The sequence below is a fragment of the Furipterus horrens genome, unplaced genomic scaffold, assembly GCF_987537825.1.
Source record: "Furipterus horrens unplaced genomic scaffold, mFurHor1.1.pri manual_scaffold_11, whole genome shotgun sequence".
NCBI lineage: Eukaryota > Metazoa > Chordata > Mammalia > Chiroptera > Furipteridae > Furipterus > Furipterus horrens.
In genome coordinates, this window is record NW_028327181.1 from 24144283 (window position 1) to 24171585 (window position 27303).

Sequence of the window (27303 nt, forward strand, 5' to 3'; positions counted from 1 at the left end):
TATTGTAGTAAGTTTCCCTCTTTTTTTGTTCTTCAAAATTGTCTTCAGTGCTTTTGGATCTGCAGTTCCATATAAATTTTAGAATCAGTTGTCAATTTCCACAAAAAATTCCAACTCAGAACTTGGGGCATTCATCAGTCGCTCTTCCCTGTTGGGTTCTGAACTGTCATTTCCTATAGCGTCAGCAGGTGACCCAGGGGAGTGATGTCTCCATCGACTGACCAGGTCTCACCCCACTGGGTTTCCTTCTGCTTAGTCTTACTTAGTTACTGTTTACTGCCTTGTTAATTCTCAGATGCTTCATAGAGATACTTTCATTTCTGTCCAAGTTTTCTAACTTTTCTCAGAGGGAAGGTCTGTCTAAATTCTCTCATCCTTCATTTTTAGTTTATGCCTCCAGAGTAAGTTTTGCTTTTCTTCTCTCTTCACCTTTTTTAAATACTTTATTTTTTTGTCCTCATCCTTTCTCCCCAGAGTCCTCTGTCTCTTCCTCCTTCCCCCACCCCTCTCTTTCTTACTTTCTAGAGGAAAAGGTAAATCATATCAGAAATGGAGAATTCCACCTTGGAAACTATAAAAGAAACAACAACACAAAACACCCAATGTTGATCCTAAAAATAAAATACATGAGAATTTAAGAACTTATGAGATGGCCTTAAGAGATGCCTACACAGAGGGAACAGTCAGCGAACTCTGAGCTAGGTCACTGGAAAGTATCCCAACTGGAAAGAGAGGATGTGGGAGACAATATCATAGAGTGTAGCTGATGTATGCAGGAAAGGCGGGGCAGAGCACTGCACAGAAGAAATGACTGAAGGGATAATGGCTGAGAACATTAAGAACTTAAAGAAAGAAATCAATAAAAAGATCCAATTGCTCAGTAAACTCCAACCAGGGTATCATGACTCATTAATTTCATTTCTACATACACAAATAATTCGCACAAACTGAGAACATTAACAAGTGCTCCGAAGAGAATTTTTCTTCCTGTTGCCCTTGTTGTGTAATAATATCGGGAGATTTAAATTTCAGTCTCAAACTATAGCTACATCTTTCAGATTTGGCATCTAACAGTGACAGATGGCAATGTTAAAAATAAATGGAACATTCAAGTTGCTTATACTGTAGGCAAAGACAGTTTTAACGTGTGAAACAAGCCTCAGGCTGATAGAATTCACATCATCCTTTCCAAAATGTATTAAGAATGCACATTTCCCTACGAGAACCCTGCAGTGCTGCCCACAAAAAAATAAAATAATTAGTTTTTGAAGGGGTGCTGTCATTCTACGTCATTACTAATTTAGAATTAACAATGCCATACATGTCTAATTTCCAGAAATATCAATAACTGACTAACATTCTCAAGTTTCAAAAGCATCTGGAGGTTATCACAATTAGAAATCTCACCTTCTCATCCCATACAAGAGAAAGTATTTGACTGATAAAGTTTAATACCAATATCAAGCTAATTTTAAAAATATTCTATTTACAGTATATCTGAGGCAAAATGATCAAAGATGAGGCTTAATAGCTAATAAAAGTTAAGTTTTACAGCAGAAATGTATAAAAATAATGCACAAGGAATCACAATAAATTTTGATGTTAAATTTTAATAACTTCAAAGTACTGATCACAAATAGTCATGATCAACTCAACAGATAGATAAAAAGTATTTGAGTCAACACCCTTTTATGAGAAAATCACTCAACAAACTAAGAATCAAAGTGTACTTTCTCAACCTGCTAAAAGGCAGCTATAAAAACCCACAGCTAAATTCTAAGTCATGACTAGATGCTTTCTCCTAGGATTAAACACAAGACAAGGGTGCCTATTCTTAAATCTTCTATTCAGGCACGGGAGGGGCCACCACCTGGACTACTGGGCAGACTGCAGGCAGATTAAGAAACTTCTGGCCAAGATGGAGATGTAGGTAAACATGCTTTTCCTCCACGCACAACTACAGCAAAAATTACAATTAACTACAAAACAAACATCACCCAGATTCATCAGAAAATCAAGCTATATAGAAGTCCGACAGCCAAGGGTTTAAAGAAGCCACATTCACCCAGATGGGTGCCTTTTCTACAATAAGCCACATTACTAAGACAGGGAGTAAAAGCAGCTTTACCCAATACACAGAAACAAACACAGGGAGGCTGCCAAGTTGAGGAGACAAAGAAATATGGCCCAAATGAAAGAACAGAACAAAATTCCAAGAAAAGAACTAAATGAAATGGAGATAAGCAACCTATTAGATCAGAGTTCAAAACACTGGTTATCAGGATGCTCAAAGAAATCACTGGGTAATGCAACAGCATAAAAAAGACCCAGGCAGAAATAAAAATTGCATTAAGTGAAATAAAGAAAATCAACAGAGAAGCATCAGTGGAGGGGATGAAGCTGAGATTCACATCAACAATTTGGAACAGGGGCAGAAAAAAAGCATTCAATCAGAACAGCAAGAAAAAAATTATTAAAAAAAAAAGAGAGTAGAATAAGGAGCTTCTGGGACATCTCCAAATGTACCAACACACAAACCATAGGGGTGCCAGAAAGAGAAGAGGAAGAGCAAAAAATTATAAACTTCTTTGAAAAAATAATGAAAGAACTAATTTGGTGACGGAAATAGACATACAAGTCCAGGAACCAGAGAGTTCCAAAAAGGACCACACCAAGACACACCATAATTACAATGCCGAAGGCCAAAGATAAAGAGAGAATCTTAAAAGCAGCAAGAGAAAAGAAGAGAGTTACCTACAAAGGAGTTCCCATAAGACTGTCAACTGATTTCTCAAAAGAAACTTTGCAGGCTAGAAGGCACTGGTGAGAAGTATTCAAAGTGATGAAAAGCAAGGATTTACAACCTAGATTAGTCTATCCAGGAAAGCTACCATTTAGAATAAAAGGGCAGAAAAACTGCTTCCCAGAGAAGGTAGAATTAAACGAGTTCATCATCTACCAAGCCATTACTCTATGAAATGTTAAAGGGAACTATATAAGAAAAAGAAGATCAAAACTATAAACATTAAAATATCAACAAATGCACAACTATCAACAACTGAATCTAAAAAACAAACTAAGCAAACAAGCAGAACGGGAGCAGAATCATAGATATGGAGATCATTTAGAGGGCTATCAGATGGGAGGGGAAGGAGGGGTAAGGAGGGAGAAGAACGGGGAAAAGGCGCAGGGATTAAGAAGCATAATTGGTAGGTACAAAATAGACAGGGGGATGTTAAGAATAGTACAGGAAATGGAGAAGCCAAAGAACGTCTAAGCACGACCCATGGACATGAACTAGGGGAGGGGATCTCTGGAGGGAATGGGGATACTGGGCTGAGGGGGGCAAAGGAAGAAAAACTGGGATGACTGTAATAGCAAAATCAATAAAATATATTAAAAAATAAAATAAAACTTCTAATCAACATTATATTAGAGGTTCTTGCTAAAGCAGTTGGGCAAAAAAAAAAAATGAAAATTGCTTTAATAAAGACATTTCTCTTAATTACAAAAATATAACAGTATGTTTTTTTTTATTTCTGGAACCCAACCCCCTTTCTGTACTAGTTCTTTGTTTCGTATAACACAGATTCTCATAACACGGCATTTGTTAGGAACCTAACAACCGTGTTATACGGGGATTACCTGTATTTGCAAACCATATTACCTGATAAAAAAAGTTGTTATCAAATATATAAAGAACACTTATACCTCAATAATAAAAAGACAAATAACCTAATTAAAAAATGGTCAAAGGATCTGAGTAGACATCTCACCAAAGATATACAAATGGGCAGTAAGTACACAGAAAGATGCTTGATATTATTAGCCATCAGGAAAATGCAAATCAAAACCACAAAGATATTGTACTTCATACCCTCTCAAATGGCAATAACAACAACAACAAAAGAAAAAACAATAACAAAGATATAGAGTAACTGTAAGTCTCATACATTGCTGGTGGTATTGTAAAATGGTACAGCTACTTTGTAAAGCACTCCAGCAGTTCCTCAAAAGGTTAAACAGAGTTACCACATTATCTAGCAATTCTATATATATACACACAAAATTTGTACACAAATGTTCATAGCAGCATTATTCATAATAGCCAAAAATGGAAACAACCCAAAATGAATGGATAAGTATAATATGGTTTATCCAGACAGTGGAATATTATTTAGCCATAAAAAATGAAATACTGGCACATGAATGAACCTTAAAAACATTGTGCTAAGTGAAAGAAGCCAAACACAAAAGAGCACATATTATGATTTTGTTTACGTGAAATGTCTAGAATAGGGAAATCAATAGAGACAGAAAGTAGATTAGTAGCTGCCTTGACTTGGAGGGAGGAATTGGGGCAATGCCTGCTAGGGGGTGTGGCACCCTTTTTTTAAGTTACTGATGCGCTTTAAAAAGGAAATAAACCGACAGTCATCAGAACCACTAATGAACATTGACTGACCAAGTACCCACCAAAGAAATCTTTTAAATAAGTTTACCAACTAAAGGGGACTTAACAGAGGATAAAAATGCCTTGAAAAAAGACAGAACGCTGACTCAAGTAAAACTGCAGAAAACACTGTTTTAAAGACTATTTTTCAAGACTAAACAATAAATGTGGTCTGTTTAAAATTTTAAAATTACTATGAGAAAAACTGAAACATTGACTCCTTAACCTTCTATAAAGAAATAAGTTTTGAAAGAGGTTATTATCCTTTACCTTCACTTGAATACTTCATAAGCAAGGGTGTTTTGATATATGCTTTATAGGCAGAAGTGGGAAAATATTAAATAACTAAAGAATAAACTGCCCACTCCTCCCCCCAATTTTACACAAGGAACCTAAAACTAGAAAATACATTAAGGTAAACAATACAAATTTCTGAGAATTTTTTCCTTCTCTTTTATTGGCGGCGAGTGCTAGCGTTAGGGCAGGGAAGCGCAGAGGGAATGTACACCAGGAAAAATACATTTGATTACCTCTTATTCTCTTAAAAATCTTTTAGCCTTTTTTTATCTTTTGAAAAATTTACATCACATTAGAAAAATTCGAGACTATATACTTTATAGTATTTGCCAAGATTAAGCCACCCCAATAACAAAAATTTAACACTGCTTTAATTATTTGTAAAGTCCTCCACATCTTTATACAGCACTGTAAATATAGTATATAAGCAAGAATCACTGTTTAAAAGTTTTGAAATTCACAAACACCGATAAAACACATATTCCCTTCATTTATTAATTTCCAGCTAATCGTACTATCTCCATGTCAGTTCTTTAAAACTTTATCATTTTCTTCATTAATAAGCTATATTCCTACTATATAATTGCAAAAACAAATAATGATAAAGCTTAATGGAGCAAACAGTTCTCTAAAATTGTCTAAAATTTTGAGTGCATGTAAACCTTTCTTTGGGAAATGATCAATAGAGAAATAAAAATTTCTTAATATCAAAACCACATAAAATTAAGAATGCATAGTAAGTCAATAAATACAAGGAACAGCAAAACAAGCTGTGTGGCCAGAAGAGAAAATCTGTATCAGTAAACAGTTGATAAAACAACCAGTCACACCAACAAAAAAGTGTACTCACCTGGTTTTGGCACTGAGTTGGTCACTGACTGGGGAACTTTCTGATTAATCAGCTCAACACAATGTCCAGGGAAGAGTCCCACCTAAGAAAGGCAGCAAAGAGAGGGTTCTCAACCAGAGAACAGACCAGTGTGAACAATGCCAATTCAATTCCAGTAATGTCCCTCCCAATGAGTCTGTTATTCCAAGACTCTAAAGCACAGACAATGCCAATTACACAAACAAATAACGAAACAATCTGTTGCTATGGGTATATAGAGTTATGTGTTTTAATTATCCAAATATTTAAATCTGTTTTTAAACTTTTAGCTTTTGATTTCTCAAACATTTTTACACTAACTAAAATATTTAAACTGATACCAACCTATGCATGTAGTCGGTATAATTTTTACCACTCAATATATTTACTCTGCTGAAATTTCATTCTAGTTGTGTTACTATCTCTACTGTCAATTTTCATATTTGTATCATCTCTATAATTTTTTAAAAACCTACAGTAAGCCACATTCAGATTTTAAAAACTTTCTCTTCATTCTTCCACAGGTTTCATGAAAAATGACAAAACTAAAATAAATTGGTTAAATAACTCTCATTTAAAATCCTGGTTCTTACTTTTGTTAAGGAGCTAGTAGTGCATGAGTAAGTGGGAAAGCAAGAGAGAGAGAAGAACCAATCTCAGCATCTGGCTTTGCAAAACACACCCCTCTGACCTGGTGGGGTCACTCATGGCATAGGTCAAGTCCTAAGAAGGTCCAATCTTAGGAGAACACTGAGCACAGAATCACCCAGAGACTGTCCAGTGCAGCCAACAGAATGACTACAGAGATAAACAGCCTGGGAACAAAAGTAAAAAGAAAATCTTTCCAATATTTATAGATGTTTCTTTAATAGGAATATAATCGAGCTGCCATGCAGCAGATGTTAAAGCTAAAACATGAAAATTACATCACTTTGTACATCTCTCTGTTGACAGACTCTGGGGAAGAATGCAATAGTCTTCCAAGAGTATGATTCATCATGGAGTTCTGAGATGTATAATTTCCATCTGTGTAGGATTATTTTCATATACTCATTTGCTATAGTATTATTTCAATTTCTGGATCCATATTCTATGGTAGTTCTTAAAATTATAAAGATGTAACCAGTTATCATGAGCTAAAAAGGGGTTATTAACAATTATCAGTTTTGTTTGAAAGATCTGAATTTAGGATTAAGCAAGATAAAATGTCTGTAGTAAGTCCTTATATATCAAAATTACCCTAAATATGAATGGACTGAATTCACCAACCAACAGACAGAGTACCAGAATAGATTAAAAAACTAGACCCAACTATATGCTGCCTTCAGGAGGCCCATCTCCACTACAAAACCAAACAGAGGCTCAATGTAAGGGGTCAAAGATGATACTCCAAGCAAATGGTATCCAGAGAAAAGAAGATAGAGTTATATCAAACAAAAATAAATAAATAAAAGAGACAAATATGAATATTTTATGATGATAGAGGGGGCAATCCACCAAGAAGACAGACATTTTATTAATATATAAGCACCCAACCTAGGAGCAAGAATATGTATAAAGCAATTATTAACAGACTTATAGGGAGGGACTGACAATAATACCCCACTTACATTAATGGGTAAACCATCTAGATAGTCTACAAGGACATATTGGCTTTAAATGACATGAAGCAGATGGACTTAGAAGATATATTAGAACTTTCCACCCAAAACAACAGAATACATGCTTTTCTCAAGTGCACATGAAACATTCTCAAGTATAGACTGTATGTTGGGACAGAAAACAAGTCTCAATAAATTTAAGAAAACTGAAATCCTAACAAGCATCTACTCTAACCAAAGTGGTATGATACTAGAAATCAACTCTAGAAAGGAAGCTGGAAAAATTGCAAATATGTGGAGATTAAACAACATGTTACTGAACATCTATTGAGTCAAAGAAGTAAAAGCAGAATTCAAAAGATACATATAGACAAATGAAAATGAAAATATGACATACTATAATTTCTGGAATGCGACAAAAGCAGTACTAAGAAGGAATATACAAATAAAAAATCTAATACTACACCTTAAGGAGCTAGAAAATAAAAAGAACAAACAAAGCCCAAAGTTAGTAGAAGAAAGGAAATAATAAAAATCAGAGCAAAAAAAAGTTAAAGAAAATTTAAAAGACAATAGAAATAATTCATAAACCAAGGGGTTCTTTGGAAAGATTAATAAAACTGACAAACCTCTAGCTTAACTCACTAAGGAAAAAAGAGAGAAGACTCCAATAAATAAAATCAGAAATAAAAGAGTTGAAGTTACAATACTACAGAAATACAAAGGATTATATAAGGATACTATGAAAAGCTATAGGTCACTAAATTAAAAACTTAGAAGAAATGGACAAATTCTTAGAAGCACACAAACTTTCTAGATTGAACCATGAAGAATTGGAAAACCTGAATAGACTCATCACTAGTTAACAAAATTAAAACAGTATTCAAAAACTTCCTAAAACACAAAAATCCAGGACCAGATGGCTTTAACTGTTGAATTCTATTATACAAAGCATTCAAAAAAGATTTCATATATTTCCTTCTCAAACTCTCCCAAAAAATTGAAAAGGAAGGAATACTTGCCAATTCATTTTACAAGGCCAAGATTAACCTGATAGCAAAAGCAGGCAAGGGCAATACACACACACACACACACACACACACACACACACACAACAGGCCAGTATCTCCAATAAACACAGATACACAAACAGAATACAACAATACATTAAAGGTATCATACACCACAATCAAGTGGGATTCATTCCAGGGATGCAAGGATGATTCAACATCTGCAAATCAATAAATATGACACACCACAATGACAAAATAAAAGATAAAAATCATATGATCTCAACAGATGCATTAAAAGCATCTGAAGAGATATAACATCCATTTATAATAACTCTCAGTAAGTATAAAAGAAATGCACCTCAACATAACAAACCCTCAGCTAACATCATACACAATGGTAAAAAACTGAAAGCTTTTCCTATAATATGAACAAGACAGGGATGCCCACTCTCACCACTGTTATTCAACATAGTACTGGAAGTACTAACCAGAGCAATTAGCTGAGAAAAGAATGAATAAAAGGCATCCAATTTGAAAAAGAAGTAAAAAATGTCATTATTTGCAGATGAAATGATTTTATGCATTAAAAAACCCTAAAGATTTGACCAAAAATTATTAGAAATAATAAAATATTACAGTAAAATTACAGGATACAAAATAACATACAAAAATCTGCTGCATTTCTACATAAGTATTAGAGAACAATACCATTTACAATCACAATTAAAGAATAAATTACCTAGCAATAGTTTTCAATGTCATTGTTGAAAGAAATTAAAGACACAAAAAAATGGAAAGATATTCTATATTCATGGATTGGAAGACTAAACAATGTTAAAATGTCCATATTACTTAACAGAATATACAGATTCAATGCAATTCCTATCAAAATTCCAATGGCATTTTTCACAGAAATAAACCAAAAATTCTCAAATTTGTATGAAACTCCCAAAGACCCAACACTGCCAAAGCAATCCAGAAGGGGGAAAAAAAGTCTGGAATTATCACATAACCTGATTTCAAACTACACTATAGCCCTGGCCAGGTGGCTCAGTTGGTTGGAGAACCGTCCCATACACCAAAAGGCTGTGCGTTTGATTCCCAGTCAAGGCACAAGCCTAGGTTGTGGGTTCAGTCCCAGCCAGGGCAGGTATGGGAGGCAACCAACTGATATTTCTCTCTCACGTCAATGTTTCTCTCTCTCCTTCCCTCCCTCTCTCTTTCTCACCCTCAACCCTTTCTCACGCTCTAAAAAAAAAAAAAAAAAAAAATTCAATAAACATATCTTCAGGTGAAGATTTTTAAAAAAGAAGAAATAAAACTATACTATAAACCTATAGTAATCAAAACAGTGTGGTCTTGGCAGAAAAACTGACAGACCAATGGAACAGAATTGAGAGTTCCGGAATAAACCTACACATATAAGGGAAAGTAATTTATGAGAAAGGAGCTGAAAATATGCAAAGTAAAAATTTTCTGCACAACAAAAGAAACCATCAGTGAGTCCTGGCCAGTTGAATTGTTGAATTGCTTAGTTGAATTGTTGTCCTGTACACCAAAATGTTGCAGGTTCAAAACCTGGTTGGGGTGAGTACAGGATGCAACCGACCACTGTTTCTCTCTCACATCAATGTTTCTCCCTCTTCCATGCTCTCTCTTTCCTATCTCTCTAAAATCAATAAACATATCCTCGGGTAAGTATTAAAAAAACAAATACATAAAAATACTTTTAAAAAACTATCAAGGAAACAAAACGCAGCCAACCTAATGGAAAAAGATATTTGTAAATAATAATTCCAATAAGGGATTAACATCCAAAATATGTAAAGAGCTCATACGCATCAACAACAACAAAAGAGCAATCCAATTAAAAAATAGGCAGAGGATATGAACAAATATTTTTCTAAGGAAGACATCCATATGGCCACTCTACATATAAAAAGATGTTCAACATTATAGGGAACCGGTCTGTGTGGCAATGGCGAATGTAACTCAGCCCTGGTTCGGAACACCAACAGGCACGAGGCGGCACAGAGGAGCCAGGCCCACAGATCGGCTTCCCATGGAAATCAGGCCTGCATTGTACCTATACTGCTTAAAAGCTTGCTTTTGATAAAAAAAATTCCTCACCCTGAGCTGAAAAACAGTAGATGCTTAATGTATAGCTTTAACGTAACTTCTCAAGGTCTATTCTGAACTGTTTTAAGGAGAGGATGTGGCCAGATCTCCCATCCTTATCGTTTCCTTGCATGCACAACATTCTTTTCTTTATTATCGGTAAACAACAACCATCTAAAGCAACCTTAGCAAAGAGGTTTGTAACTTTGTTTGATGCGATCTGCCCAGAAAGGAATAAAAGCCTGTCCAGGCAAGGGTCATGGTGCTCTCACTGATTTATTAGAGTGGCCGTTCTGTCCCTTTTCTCCACCGGATCAGTGCGGTGCGCGTGATTTTGTTCGTCGCATCCACAACACCCTGGACACCGCTGGTTGGAATCCACGACACATCACCACTAATTATTAGGAAATTGCATATCAAAACCACAATGAGAAATCACCTCACGCCTATTAAAATGGCTATTATTTTAAAAAACAAACAAATAAGAAATAACAAGGGTCAGAAAGGATTTGGAGAAAAGGGAACTCTTTTATGCTGTTAGTGGGAATGTATATTGGCACAGCCACTATGGAAAACAGTATGAAGGTTCCTTAAAAAATTAAGAATAGAAATATCATATGACCCAGCAATTCCTAATCTGGGTATTTACCTGAAAAAAAAAAGATAAAAATACTAATTCATAAAGATATGTGTACTCCCTTTCTTCATTGCAACATTAATTACAATAGCCAAGACTTGGAATCAACCGATGTGCCCATCAGTGGGTGATTGGATAAAGAAGCTTTAGTACATATACACAATGGAATACCTCTCAGCCATTAAAAAAAAAGAAAGAAAGAAAGAAAGAAAGAAACAAACAAAGAAAGAAAGATGGCCATTTGCAACAACATGGATGGATCAAATACAATCAGTATCGTGCTAAGTAAAATAAGTCAGAAAAGGACAAAAACCATGATTTCCCTCAAATGCAGAATATTTTTAAAAAGTAACTCACAGGTACAGACAAAATGGTGATTACCGGAGGGAAAGGGGGTGGGGTAGAGTGAAATTGGTAAAAGGGGATCAAATATATGGTAGCCAATGCTACTTCAATAAATTTAATTTTAGAAATGAAGTGTATGACTAAAAAAAGCCACCATAAAAATGAAACTATTTTCTTTTGAATATATACACAAGAATAACCCTAAAATATAGTCAATAAACAGTGATACTTTTTGATGACACTTTAAGCTAATATTCCAACAAATATAAATAATTCTGGTAAACTCAAAATGGCAAACATTAAAAATAATCGGAACTCTGGCAATACAATCTATGAATTACGCCGTCCTGTTTTACACATTATTCTTTCTTAAGCAGTGGCAATTTCTAAAACTCTAATTTATATGTCTGGGAAGCATGAAGGGAATTGGGTATATTTGCAACAGGCAAAATGAGATTCAACTCTAGGAAGATCAACAAGGGAGAGAAGACCAGCATGTAGGACCCATTGCGGTAGAGGAGTAAATAGGTAATAAAAACACAGCAAAATATAGTAACAGAAGAAAAAGGACAGTATAAAGATAAGGCTAGAACAAGTTAAGGATGGGCTTAGAAGGCAAGGACATTCGATTTGGTAGTTTTCCCCCAAGTCTTGGAGTTTTAAAATTAAGAAGCAGCCAGAAATGCTATTATAGCCTGTGATAAGCTGGTAAATATTTAACTGGCTCCTCAGAATGAAAGGCCTGGATTTATAGTTCGCTAGTTGTTTATACAGTGTAAACATTTGCACCTTGGCTGGTTTCGAGCTATCAAGGTAACACAACTGAATGCAGAACACCACGCAGTGCACAGGTGGAAGTAACTCCACAGCATAGGTAATAGTCAAATATTTTTAAAAAGTTTTCAGTATTTACTACCTTTGTTTTCAATAATTATTTATTTGATTATAAATGTATATGCCTTAATGTTTAATAATGGCTGTGTTTCATAACCAGCCTACAAGATTCCTAAAAATTACACAGCCGGCCCCAGCTCACCACCAATCTAATCCTGCTCCCAGGGCCTGTGCCTGTCCCGCCTCTAATATTTCTAGAAACAGGTTTATAGCAGCCTGACAAGAACACGGCTCTCTGTGCATGAGGACAGATCTAAAAGGAACAGACTGCAATCTGGTTCTGATCTTCTTCTACCTTGAGGATACGCTCACACCGTAAGAAAAGAAGTTTGGCTACTGAAATGAATGTACCGAAGATTTTTAGTACAACTTAAGAGGAAATGTTAGCTACGAAGCTACTGCAATAAAATAGCCAAGAGCTTCAGCAGCAGCGAGAATGTTAAGGAACCACTGCTGAAGGATGAAGCCTTATACTAACCAAGGTCTCTTTGAGGTAACCAATCAAAATCTAAAGACGAGTTTCAACAGGGTATGTGTTCACCACTAACTTTTTAAGAAATTCCTATTTTAATGGTTTATTTATTTAATTTATGGCTAGTGAAATTTTAATTAAGCTTAGTAAAGTACCACTCTTACTCCTAGGGATAGACCACAGTTTCCATCAGTTGAAATGACCTGGCCTCAGTTTCCAATTTCTTCATTTTCTGACTACAACTTCCTATCTGCGCCCCACAGTCTCTAGTGTTCATATTCCACAATGAGTGAAGTTCAAATTCAGAGGTGTCGCATCCCCTGCCTTCCTGTATTTTCCCCCTCAGATACCTATCTTCCTTCCAATCTCTTTTTCTAATACCCAGTATGAACTCTGTGATTCACTATGTGAAGATTTAAAAAAATCAGTACCCTTAATTTCCTTGCAGTATTAACTTTCTGCCAAACCAATCCAGCAAACCAAAAGCGAGAAAAGCGAGTCAGTATACGGACAAAAATCACATCACTGAGGAGATTCAAAGCAAGACTAATTCATACTCTGTCACCTAAAAATGCCAATTATTTCTCTCCACTCCCCAAAGTTTCTCAGAGGACCACTCCTCTTAGGGTCTCTGCCCAGCCCGACCTCCGTGCCCCTGCCAAGTCCAGGACAGCTGATCAGACCACAAGTTAACCAGTCAATTCGTCTGTCTCCTAAGACTTCTGAATTATGTTAGAACCTTTAATCATCTCCATTGAGTTGTTATAACTTGTAAGTTATTTAAAAAAAAAAAAACAAAGAAGAGGATGTGATAAAGAAGCAGCCATTGCTACGAAGCAAAAAAGTGGAAGCAAATTCCCTAAATTCCTTACTTCCCAGTTTCTGGTTCCATTTACTTGTGGCCCAATCATTCTTGCACTGGGTTTTTTAAAAATATTCCTATTTATATCTCTCCCTCTCCTCACTCCCCCACTAACTGCCCCCGAAATACCACACTGCTTCTGGTTTCTCCGCCTGATTTATACTTCTACTGAACCTTAAATGCCAGCTCCCTAATCTCCACTTTTAAAAACATCACTCTTGCAGTAGGATATGCTGGTTTGAGACTCAGAAACAAGGTCAGGGATCAGGATATACATTTGGGAGCTGAGCATACATAAGGCATTTTATGCTAAGAAGTCAATAAGGTAGCCTAGGACAGAGAAGGTAGCATGAGAAGGTAGTCCAGCCCAAACTTTCAGGTCTAGCAGAGGAGGACGGGGTGTAAAAGACTGAGAAGATAGGAGGAACTCTAAGAGTGTTGTGTCATGTCTGTCAAGAGAAGAACAGGTCAGAAAAAGATAAATCGGACATCGATGAGGGTTAAAGTACCGTAAGAGGAGTTTCAGTGAAGTATCCATTCTTTGCATTAAGCCAGAGACCACCTGATGCAAGAGAAGAAACCAAGGGTAAAGGACCTATTTGTGACAGGTGAATGTAAGGATGATGGTTCTAGAATCTAAGCTGGATAAGAAGGCCAGTGAAGGCAGGAAGTGGGTGAAGGCAGGACCCCGAGGGGCCAATGGAATAATACTGAGAATGAGTACTGAGCATAACTGCTTATTAAACAGAACGTAACTAACAAATGAGATTAAATTTCTGTTCCCAGTTAACCCAATGAAATATTAAATAAGACAAAATTACACCTGCTTTAAAACTTTAATGACTTTGCCTTACCTTTCCTCCTTGGAAGGAGCAAGAAGAGGATAGGGAAGGCATTATAAGTGAAGGACAGGGAGATGGAAAGAGAAGCCTGTGTAACGGGGAGGAAATGAAAGTTAAATCAGTCTGGAAGACTGAATTTATAAAACTAGAGTAGCAGAGAGTAAGAGTAATAATGAGGTGGGAAATTATGGACGGTCTTATATATCATGACAAGGAGTCTGAAGTTTCTTCTGAATGAAATGAAAGTGATAAATTCTGAGGAGAACAGGGACAAGAACAGGAAGAAAAGTCTAATACCTTTCAGAGTAGAAGGAAGGGAGGAGACAAGAAGCAGAAGACCACCTTAGAAATTTACAAAGATAGACTAGAAAAGAAATAGTAAAAGCCTATAGTGCGGAAGTGGCATGAAGAATAAAGAAGAGTATATGAATATGAGTATATAAGTTTTGCACGTTCTTTATATGTTATGAATACTATCAGATATAATTATTGGAAATATTTTTCCAGTCTCTGGCTTGTCTTTTTTATACTCTTGTTAGTAATGTCTTCAAAGAGCAGAAGTTTTAAATTTTGGTGAAATTTAATTTATTACTTTATACATCATTCTTTTGATGTTACCTCTAAGAAGTCTTTGCTCAACCCAAAGTCAACAAAAAGTTTTCTCCTATTTTTCTTCTAGATACTTTATAGTTTAAGTTTTATATTTGTGTATATGATCAATTTTTAGTTAATTTTAAAAAATTTTATTTTTAAATTTATTTTTAGAGAGAGGAAAAGTGAGGGAGACAAACATATATGTGCAAGAGAAACACTGGTTGCCTCTTGCACACCTCCAATTGTGTACTGGCCTGCAACCCAGGCACCTGACTGGGAATGCAACCAGTGACCTTTCAGTTCGCAGACCAATGCTCAATCCATTGAGCCACATCAGCCAGGGTTCATTTTGAGTTAATTTTTGAAGAGGGCACAAGAAATAAATCATATAGATATACAACTGTTCCCATACCATTTGTAAAATGGACCATGTTTTCTTCAAGAAAAATGACTTTGAACCCTTGCTGGAGATTAGTTGGCATGTGTACAGGTTTATATGTGGACTCATATTCTGTTCCACTTCTCTATCTGTCCAGTAAAACCACACTCTTGATAATGTAGCTATTTTATAGTGATTCTTCAATTAGTGTTAGCTCTCCAACTTTTTCTTTTTCAAATCTGTTTTGGTTGTTCTATTCTAGGTCCTTTATATTTCCATACAGATTATTTAACCTGTTTATCAATTTCTACAGAAGAAGTTTGCTGAGATTTTGACTGGGATCAATTCAGGGAGAAGTGACAGCTTAGCAATATAAAGACATACAACCCATACACAGGATATATCTCTCCATTTATTTGGATAATCTTTGACTTCTCAGAACTGTTTTATAGTTTTCAGTACACAGATTTTTCATATCTTTTTTCAAATATATCCCTAAGTCTTATGATATATTCTGACTGACATTAATGCTGGCTCATCTGTGGACTACATTTAAAGTAAGAAGATCCTCACACAGTTGTCCCAAGTATTTATATTTTAAACATATATTGTGTACTTTAAATTCATAAATCACTTTCCTTTTTCTCCTTTATATTATGTGGAAAACTATACTGACTTTTTTTAAAACAGTGTTTGTAGGCGATTTCATTTGTAAATTCATACCATTTATAAATTTCACTTCAGAATATTAAAGAGTTTAGAAAATATTTAGCATAACAAGAGGTTATAAAAATTGATGATTTTAAGAACTATTGCTCAGAGTCATTTAGTCAATAATGCTCATGAAATTGAATGTTAAGCATCATTTGGTAGGATATATTCTGATGTTATAAATTAACAAAAAGCTATCAAGGAACAAACTTATCTCTAAACATCAATGGCAACTGCTAACTGCACTAATAAGAAAACTAAAAACAGCAACAAGAAACACAAAAGATAATTTAAGGAAATTTACATATTTTTGTGAGGCAAGGGGGCAGCACAATTGAAATTTACCAACCTTGTGTTCTGACCCTGGTAACACCATTGCTTACTGTCTTTGTGAGTCTGAACAATTATCTAAATGCCTTTCTGTCGAGAATTCTAGAATTCTAAAATGAAAGTTTAGGCCCCGATGATTCACTATCATCTTCTCCACTACAGAAACCCATGACTCTCACAAGCAGACAAGTAGAAGCCACAACTAGTTCGTTAAGTTACTTCTGTGACCTGTTCTTTGTCCAGAACTCCTAGGTTTCTAAGCTCTGATGACACCAAACAGCAGAGTAATGCTGGGCTAGTTTTTCAACCGTCTGCTTTTGTTTCCGCATCAGTAAACCAGAGGTAATAACGGTACCTTACTCAGAGTTGTGAGAATTAGAGGTTAAAACACTAAGAACAGCACACGCAGGAAATGCCACAGATTACTTCTATTTGTAGCATCACATACTGAATGCTTTCTCTCCCCTTGAAATTATATAACATTACAGATGAAACTTTACAGTACATGATTTCCTGCTAATGAACTAGAGAGGAAATATTTTGCTCTTTTTAATTTTGAGTAATAAAAAAGATGCAGCTCTGGATTCCACACAAAAATATGATGGTCTTTATATAAATAACCAGATAAATTACCTTCTTCTATTAAACTACTACAATGGACAAGGTTCTGAATATCTTCCATTTTGCAAAAAGAATACTTTTCTGAAAATAAGTTATTTGGAATGAAGAAACTTTTTATTGTCCAAGAATTGCTTCTTTGATACTCGTGCATGAAAACACTTACAAAACAATCTGTGGTTAACTGTGAAAAATAAGATAGTTGATCTTGATCAGCTTGTGGAGAACTAAGAGAATGTGAGCTGTATAAAACTCTCCCAATCTCTAAATGGTATTTTCTCCATTACATTAACATGCCCAATGCGTTTTAAGGAAAATTTTCTGGGGGCAGGGCGACCCTCACTGAACTGTTTACTTTCTTTTATCTGTGTACATGTTACACAACGGGAGGCTACATCGGTGGCTCTCACATTTTGCTCTTAATAATCTGATTCCTGTTCTCATCCCCCACGATTCTGAGGAGCAGTATCCAGTTTTAACATGTTCCGCAGCTCCTTCTGATGCTTGTGGCTCCCACATAAAACTCAGAGAAACACTGCACTCAACAAATAATCCTTAAAGACAGCAGCACTGTGTATCTGCATGCCACCTTTAACCTAAGAAGAAAAGGCTTCCACCCACCTCACCTCCCATTCCCAACAAAAGTCTACAGACAGGCACAAAAGCTGATGCCATTTAGTTTTAAAAAGATTTAAAAAGCAAAGAGTATATATATATATTTTTTTGGCTAAAGTACATTATATGATGAAATACCTCAGAAAGCAAAAGATTCAATACTCTTTAGGAGACAAAAAATAAAGAACAGATTTCAGAATTTAAAATTACTACAGTTAATATAATTTAACACTTCCCACTCCCAGAAGTTTAAGAAAAGAAACAGAGTCATGGTATAATTTAAACACACGGATGAACTAATCCTTCTGTTCACACAACTAAACTATAGTTCAGGTTAAAACAATACTCAGAGTAGAACTTGGCAAATGCTGATCTTGATCAACCACCACCTTGACCACAGAAGTTTACCTACAGCACTCAGTAAGCACCGTTTCTACAAGAGTGGTCTGAGAAACACCCAGACCAGAATCACATGTATAAAAACAGTCTCATCCTATCCCACAACCACTGAAACAGAATTTGGGGGATTAGGTCCTGGGATTTTATATTTTAACATGTTCCCCTGGTAATTCTTAAATACACTGAAGTCTGAGCAGCTGGTGAAGGGAGAATAGAAAGAATTATTGGTAACAGAAGTATAAAGATAGTAGCACCCCTAATATCATTAGTAAATGCTTTTCGTTGAACAGAGTTTATTTGCAAATTGAGATAACATTGCAATCCCATTACACAGCATTTGAATGGCTAAAACTCAAAAGCAAACAAAACCTGAGAACTATCAAATACTGGTGAGAATGCAGAGCAGCATCCATATCAATGCTGGTCCAAGTGCAAAATGGTACAACCACTTTGAGAGACAGTCTGGCTTCTTACAAAGCTAAACAAAGGCTTCTGATGAGATCTAGCAATTGCACTCCTTGGTATCTACCCCCCAAAAGCTGGAAACATATCCACACAAAACCCTGCACATGGGTGTTTACAGTTATAGCAACATTACTCATAAATGCCAAAAAACTGGAAGAAACCAAGATCTTTAGTAAGCAAATGGAAAAATAAACTGTGGCACATCCATAACAAAGAATATTAGTCAGTGATTAAAAAAGGCTGGTGTGGCTCAGTGGATTGAGTGCCAGCCTATGAACCAAAGGGTCACCAGTCTGAGTCCCAGTCAGGGCACATGCCTGGGTTGTGGGCCAGGTCCCCAGTTGGGGGTGTGCGAGAGGTAACCACACATTGATGTTCCTGTCCCTTTCTTTCTCCCTCCCCTCCACTTGCTCTAAAAATAAATAAGTAAAAATCTAAAAAAAAAAATTTTTTTTTTTAAAAGGTCTATCAAACCATGAAAAGACATGAAGGAACCTTAAATGCATATTGCTAAGTCTGAAAAGGCTCCATACTGTAGGATTCCAACTATACGACGCAGACAGTAACTGATCGGTGGTTTTCCAGGTTAGGAGAGGGATAAATAAGTGGAGCACAGGCCATTCTTAGGTAGTGAAACTACTCTCATATGAAAGTGTAATGATGAAAATATGTCATTATGCACTTGTTAAAATCCTTAGAACTATGCATCACAAAGCGTGAACTTGAATGTAAATAATGGACTATGGTTACTAGTAATGGAGGAATATTGGTTCATTAACTGCAACAAAAAGTAAGCCCCCAAATTGTTTCAATCATTGTGGAGTAAGAGGTACAACTAACACAATTCTTGTCCTTGTGATTCTGGGCCAGGTGTTCCTCAGACCATGCCTCCAGGAACTTTGCAAATCAGCTGGTGGTTGATAAACATGAGAATCTTGTCAATTCTATTCAATGAATTATAAAGCAAGATGTTAATACTAGGAGACACTCTGTGTGTGTGGGTGGGGGGGATATTATATGAAATTCCGTGAACTATCTACTCAATTACTCTATAAATTTGTACTAAAAACTAAGGTCTGTTATTTATTTTTTTAAGTAATAATAAAATAAAACAAAGTCACATCCCAGCACTGCACAGCATCAGTTCCCAGCAATATAAAGGGAAGGCCTCCACCGTGAAACCGGCACCTAGTCATGCCCTGCCAGCGGGCCGGAAAGGAGACAATAAGCAAACATGTGACCAAGACGAGAAAAAGGTGGGGTCCATGTAAAATAGCAAACACCCCAAGTGGAGCAGACCTGCAGGTGCACATACCCTGTCAGAAAGCCTTCCAGCGGCGTGCAGAGCATCACTCTTGGGAGCTGGCCTCCATCCTGGGAAGCAGCAGCCCGTATCCTTGTTCCCATCCACTCTCTCTTGAGAATGGTCTGCTCTAAATGGTCTTGATCCCCAGGAAGACCCCTGGCCAATCCAAGCCCTCATCTCCTGCACTGTTAGGTAAGACAGGCTTCCTGCCTCTGTGCTTCCTTCCTTCATGGTCTGCTCACAAAGCCCAGTTCACAGAGTCCATCTGTGTGACCAGAACCAGTCAGGCTGGCTAACCAGCCACACGGCTATGCCATGTCTGGCCTGTCCACCCGGGTCATGTGGACATCCTCTCCTCAGAAGACTATGAAAAGCCACTTCCAGGAATCCCTCCTAGACCTTACAGGGAGCCTTCTGGGCTCCGAACTTCCCACTGATCTGAGAGACCATCTGAAGAGCAGTCAGGCCTGCCTCTCTTTGTCCTGCCTCAGGGCACAGTGCCCAACGCCTACAGGGCCCTCTTCCATGAATGAAATGAAGGCCTGATACCAGCCTGTGAGTTCAAGGTGGCACTTTCTCAGATGCTGCCCAGCTTCCTTCGTGCCTGAGGACAGCAGAGGAGGGCAGAGCACCCACGGGGCAGACATTCCTAAGAGTGCTTCCTCTTGAGCTGTCATGGCCACGGTCCCTAAGCTCTGTGTCTGCCCTCAGCCTAGGGCCAGCCTGGCTCAGGTGGGGCCCTGCTGCTTATCAAGTCTGCACGAGAGAGTCCCTGAACAGCCTTCAAGCCAGCCCTAAGGGTGACCCCCACCACCTCGCCATCCAGGACTGGCTGAAACCTATTCGCATTTTAAAGCCCCAATACCCAGTATCACAAAATGTTATTTGAAGACAGGGCCTTTAAAGAGGCAGTTAAGGTTAAATAAGGTCATATACTGTGCCTATTCTAATCTGACTGCTGTCTTTATAAAAAGAAAGTAGGTCACAGGGACAAAGACACTGAGAATGTGCACACAGGGAAAAAAGCCTGTGAGGACACAGTACAAAGGCTGCCACCTGCAAGCCAAGCAGAGGATTCAGAGGAAACCAGCCCTGGCAACACCTTGATCTTGGACTTCCAGCCTTCAGAATGCTGAGCAAGTCAATTTCTGTTAAGTCGTACAGTCGGTAGTATGTGGTTATGGCAGCCCTAGAAAACTGATATATCACCTAACAGTCAAGTGAAGAAATAGACAAGCCTTAGAAACAGCACAACTCAGTAACAGAAAAAAAAAAATCTCACAAAAAAGATGATTATTATTCTCATTCTAAAGTTCTACCACCCACCTACACCAGAGTACATGAAATACAAGGAATTCAGATATAATTTATGTTAAATTTTAAAATCAACAACATATTATTATCCTTGTAAAAGGAGTCACATAAAAAATATTCTTATATAAAGAACAAGTTTCTTTAATACCTTTAACATGTTACCTGGCTTTTAAAAGATCAAATGATAAAATAGCCTTTGATGTAATATGAGGTCTGTCCAGAAAGTATCCAACCACACAATAAGAAAAATAGAGACATTTATTGAAGAAGATATAAGATACAAGAAACACTGTACACAGGAAAATGGTGCTTCAGTCCCCTTCAAAGCAGGCACCCTGGGAGCTCACACAGCTCTCCCAATCGCTATCAGCCGCCCCATCGTAGTTTCCTAAATCTCATCAATGGTCTGAAATCTCTTTCCCTTCAAAGGTGATTATAGTTTGGGGAAAAGCCAGAAGTCACAGGGCACCAAATCTGGGCTGTAGCGGGGCTGAGTCACCTGGGTGATTTGATGTTTCGCCAAAAATTCTGCACAAGATTTGATGTATGAGCAGGTGCACTGTCGTGAAGAAGCTGCCAATCACCAGCTGCCCACAGCTGCGGCCTTCTGAGTCATCTGAATAGTTTCCATGGATGAATGTTCAAGCTTAATGCAAAATGTGATGCACATTCGCTGCTCTACTCATTCAGTCATTTTGAATGTGAGGGCCACACAGTACACATGCTCACTCAACGGCATCTACCGCCCCCACTGACTAGTACAGTGAAGTCATCACTGTTCACGCATGTGCATTCCAGTCCACTTTCCTTGGCTGTCAGGTTACATCGATGTCGCACAAACCATTCATGTTAACAACGGCTGGACTTTTTCCGGACACACCTTGTATATACATTACTACATAAAACAAGGTCTACTAACAACCTGAACTAGTGGTTTTCCAGCAGTGTTACTTGTACACACCCCACTGAGTCCTTTCTGGGATGTTGCAGAAGTTGAAGAGATGTCAACCAGGCGTGTTCCATGGGACATAAGGGCCAGGGTCCCTGACTAAGCCAACCAGGGCAGCTCCACTGGTACATTTTCTCACACTGAAGTTAGATCTAAGTTCTGTCTGATTAAAAATTCCACTGGATTTTTTTTGTTGTTGTTGTTTTTCGTTATGACAACCAATGGACTAAGCCATTATTTCAGTTATTTCAAACTTAAAAATCAGGATATTACAGGGATCTGATCTACAATGATCATATACAGCAGGCCCTGGAATAACACCATTTCCTTCAATGTCACTTCATTTTGTTGTGAAGTTGATGAGATGTCATAGGAATGCAACTCTGTTTACATCAATTAGCCTATGGCAGAACCAGCTTTGTTATACATTGTTTCACTTAAAGTCGTTGGACCTACTGACCATATGAGGCGAGGGCTTACTGAACATGGAGTAAATTATCATTATCTCCCTCTTTCAACAGAATATTTGAGGAGAGACAGGCATATGCTTACAATTTAAAAATATCCAAAAAAGGGTAAAGACTGTCACAAATAGCCTGAAGCAGAGTTTTGCCCAGATACGATGTATTAATCATCACATAAAAATGTAACACGTGGTAACAGCAATGATTCCACCAGTAAACCTGAATGCTTTGCAGGCCACAGTTGCTTAATATTTATAGCATTCCTCGTTGGCTGTAAAGAAAAGATGTTCCTTTCTACGTGGCAGAAAACTGAGGTGCAGAAAGTGAGTAATATGAGAGTAAACGTAGAAATCATGCTTAATGCTCTTCAGGTGAAGCAACTGAGCAGCCCCGATTTGAGTCCCTACTCCATCACTTACTGAAATGGCATCTCGGCTTTTTATTAACCTTCCCAAACTATCCTCTCCATAAAACGGAGGACAATAACTACCATGAAGTTTTGCAAAGATTAAAGAAAACGTGTATAAAGTGCTTCGCAATCCTTTGCACATAACAGAGGCTTTAATACCTGCCCTCTCACTCACAGCTCCCTGCAATAACCCATAATAAGGTGTACTTACAAATAGATATTGTTTAGAAAGAGTGAGGAAGAGTGAATTGTGCAGATTCCTTTTTTAAATGAAGTTTTGACAGTGACATTTAAGACCTGCTCCTGGTTTTATGGGTGCCCTACCAATCCAAATCACAGGCACATTCCAACATGATCTAAACAAATGTGTCTGTCTTTCCAAGACAGATCAGGATAAAAAAGAGCATTTATATATGAAAAACCTGTCATTAGCAATTATAAATCAATTCTGGAAGTTTAAAAATCCTGTATTTATTTTAAATAATTTTTTGGCAATAAATGAATTTTAACTAGTTATTTTATTCTAATTTTTTAAAAAACACTTTGTTTAGGTAATAAACTAATTCGTGTGACTCTAAATAAAAGTTAGGAAGATAAATCTATACCTAGCACAGACTCAGTATTTAACATACTTGTGTTACCTGAAAGAAGGAAAAATCTGCTAATATTTTTACAATCATAGAACTGAAATGTTAAGAACTAGACAGATTATAAGTGGAACTCTCTAATTAAGAAGAAACTAAAGTCCAAAGAAAGTAAGTGATTTGTCTGAAATTATAAGAAAGGTAACAATATCAAGACCAAAATAGAACTATCATTTTAAAGCCAAATATATTTTTTGATCATCTTTGAGACCCTAAAGTTTTTATCTCATTTCCATGGAGAATTGACCCCTTAATAGAAAAAAGATAACCCCAGTCTTCTATTTACTCTTATATTTAATCAAAGGTTCCAATTATTCACAGCAACTAAGAAATCAGAGCACAGATAAAGGCGGGCCCCAGCTGTACAAACAAATAACTTGTGGAGTAATATGGATATAATTTTCCTGGTCTTAATCATTACATTGAATTAGTATCAATATACTATAATAAAGAGATACATAAAATAAAATTTGTAAAATAAAACAATTATTTAAATTTTAAAATTAACATTTATTGAGTGAAAAATATGCATCAGGCCTGATCTAAGTACTTTACATATTTTATCCTCACAGACTTAATCTTTACAACAATCTTATAAGGTAAAGAAACACCGTACAATCCCTACTTTACAAATAAAGAAACTAAAGCACAGATAAGTTAAATAACGTGCTCAAGAGAACACAGCACCAGAGCCCATGTTATTAACCACTGTATGATTATTTTTTAATACAATACATTTTATAAAAACCTAATAATTATTTTTATTTAATATGTAGTTAAAGTTCAATATTTATGATAGTTATTAATATTTTCAACTATATAGCATAAGTATTTTATTTATGTAGGACTTGAGGAACATTTTCATAAATACACCACAAAAAGCAAAGGTTATATATTAAGAATACAATCTTAAGGCATTTTTAGATACTCTTATAGTGATAGTTTTAAAAGATTAAAGAAAACCTATCTATACTATGGAAATCAGTGCTAGTGAACCAAAATGCTATTGTTATCATGCCTAAAATTATTTAGCCACACATGAAAAGTGAGAATGCTTTAGGTTCTGTTGTTGTTTCCAATAAATAGTGTTCACATTAACAGTTATATGTGTATTTAAAAAAAAATTTGATCAAACTGACTTAATTCTGGAGAGAAAATATCTGTGAATCATGATTTAAAACCAGTATTAGAAGCAACGCAGAGTCACAGGCCTGATAATCTCTGAGTCATCATCAGGCCTGTGGTTCTGCTCACACTTTGGCTACATCACCATTTAAAAAGGAGTTAAAAGTAACCACAATAGGAACAGGAGAAGAAAATCCAAGTCTAATATCAGCTATACTTTCCTATCACTGCAGAGAGAATTTCTGACATGAAGTCTATTGCCAGTACAAGCTGTAACCTGAAGTATCACTGAAGAAGCAAGAAAAACTTTTCCTTGGACTTTTCCCCACCTGATTGCCCATTGCCTACCTGAAATCCATGCTTGCCTCTCCACCACGTGCTTAACACTTTGGGGGGCATGTCAATAACAGAAACAATGTCGCCCACCTAAGAGAAAAAAATGTAAGCGAAATGTTTTTAGTCAAATTTCAAATCAGTTGTTAACATCTAGAATTTAATCTGAACTGTAACCAAAAGGTAAACGACTACCTTACTCTCAGGGTAATTGTTTCTGAAAAAACTAACACTTCTTTCTGAAAAGAATTTAATAACCTTAACCATTTGTTAAGGAGGGGGCTGCAGAAAGTGACGCAGCACACAGGCTGTGAGCCAGTTATAACATGAGCAGTGACTTCAGAAAGCCAGATTTACAGCATAAGATTTTTGAAGGCTAGGCATCATACCATCATCAATACTTCTCTTAAAACACTATTACTGCTGTTAGTGAAAGTGACCAGATTCACCTATAAAAGACAGATACAAACACTCCGAGCAACACCAGCTTCTATTAATAGTGAGTACTTACCATGTGCCAGGCACTGTGCTAAGCACTTGACATTAACTTATTTAATCATCTAAGGAAGGCCTAAAATGTCTACAATTACTGGGTTATTCTTTTTTTTTAAACTATATTTTAGTATTTATTTTTTATAATTTATTTGTTTGTTTGCTTGCTTATTTTTAGAGAGAGGGGAAAGGAGAAAGAGAGGGAGAGAGACATCACTGTGTGGTTGCCTCTTACTCACACCCCCAACTGGGGACCTGACGTGCAACCTAGTCATATGCCCTGACTGGGAATCGAACCAGTGACACTTGGTTCACAGGCTGGGTTATTCTTAGTAAGCATAAAATTTGATGGTAATCATACTTCTTTCAAGAGATGGTACATAGCTTACTTCTTTCACCCTAAAAGAAAACTAGTGAGTTTATATAAATTTTTACAAAATCGTAAGTGTAAAATCGCAATAATAGTTTTTGATAACACAGAATGGCAGTTATACTCTTTGACCAAAGTAAATGATGATCTCTGTGATAGAACAAAGTTAAGTACCTCAGAGTAATGTTACTCTAATGTATACAATGTTGCTTTAAGAACTTTTCTTTCATATTCACAATTTTTGAGGTCAGGAAAGAGTGACCTTCCCAAAGCCATATTTGCTAACAGACTTGGCGTCTTCCATAATCCACAGTCCTTTGGGTAGAGAACCTAAAAGCTGAGTTTGAGAACAGTTCAAATTCTACACAGTAAAAACTTAGACTGCTTTTTCTTAAACTGAGTAAATGTCAGCATTTTGGTTTTTCTCTCTCTTCGGCCAATATTAAAGGAAGAAATTTAATTCCACTCCTTTTGCATCTGAAAGCAAGAGATTTTTATTCCTCTTCTCACTTTCCCATTAGCTCAATCTTTGAACAAATAATGAGAAAAAAAGTATCACTGGGGTATCATTTTTAGGCACTAAAAACACCAAGAAAAAGAGAAAAAAAAGACTGAGACCTGGCTTGCAAACAGGAGAAAAATTATGATTGAATGTACTTAAGTGATATGTCAGTGATAAGCCATGAATGGTTCCAAATGATATTCAATCCAGACTTACGGGGTGGGGTGGGGGCGCTATTTGCATGGAGTAGGGAAAGGACATGAAGAATTACTTTCCAGAAGAAATGGGAGACATTGAAGTTTAAATTTTCAAAGGGAAGTACAGTCATTTGAGTAAAAATAGATGGCATGCCAGGCTAAAAGATAATGGGGTATGAAAACGTGGTGCTTTTAATTAAAAAATAATTAAAACATTAAGGATGAACCACAATTTCAGGCATTTACCTCTAAGGTCAGTTCATCAGGGGCCCGAGCAGTGTACCTCTTGATAACGTGGGCGGCACCAACAGCAGGTGTGTTAATGGACGATTCTTCATGTACTAGAAGGTGATTGCCCTTATTATCGATCTATAACAACAACAACAAAATGTAGTATGAGATGGTGAAAGACACGAGCCTTGCAGAAGTTCTTTGACATTCAGTTTGATTTAGGCAAACTGTAACCAAAAGAATCTTTTTAAAAAACATACTATTATCTATTGAATACTTAATGTATGCAGGTCACTGTGCTGTACATATGACATATGGTTTAATTTAATCCCCCTAACTCTAAAAGATACTAATCATCATCATCATTATTTAAAGATGAAGATGCTAAAGGTGAAAAGAGGTTATATAATTTGCAACAGATTAAATAATTCCTCCAGGATCACACAGCCAATGA

General features: G+C 36.5%; 1 protein-coding gene across 1 annotated transcript in view; it reads right to left on the reverse strand.

Moving 5' to 3' along the window:
* Positions 1 to 27303, reverse strand: part of ARHGAP32 (Rho GTPase activating protein 32) — a 174440-nt gene that overhangs the window by 58316 nt on the left and 88821 nt on the right. The window contains exons 8-10 of the mRNA XM_090257889.1: positions 26865 to 26987; positions 25073 to 25150; positions 5601 to 5682 (exon numbers count right to left, since the gene is read on the reverse strand). Of these exons, the coding sequence (XP_090114015.1) occupies positions 5601 to 5682; positions 25073 to 25150; positions 26865 to 26987 (283 nt within the window). The remainder of the gene's footprint in view (positions 1 to 5600; positions 5683 to 25072; positions 25151 to 26864; positions 26988 to 27303) is intronic.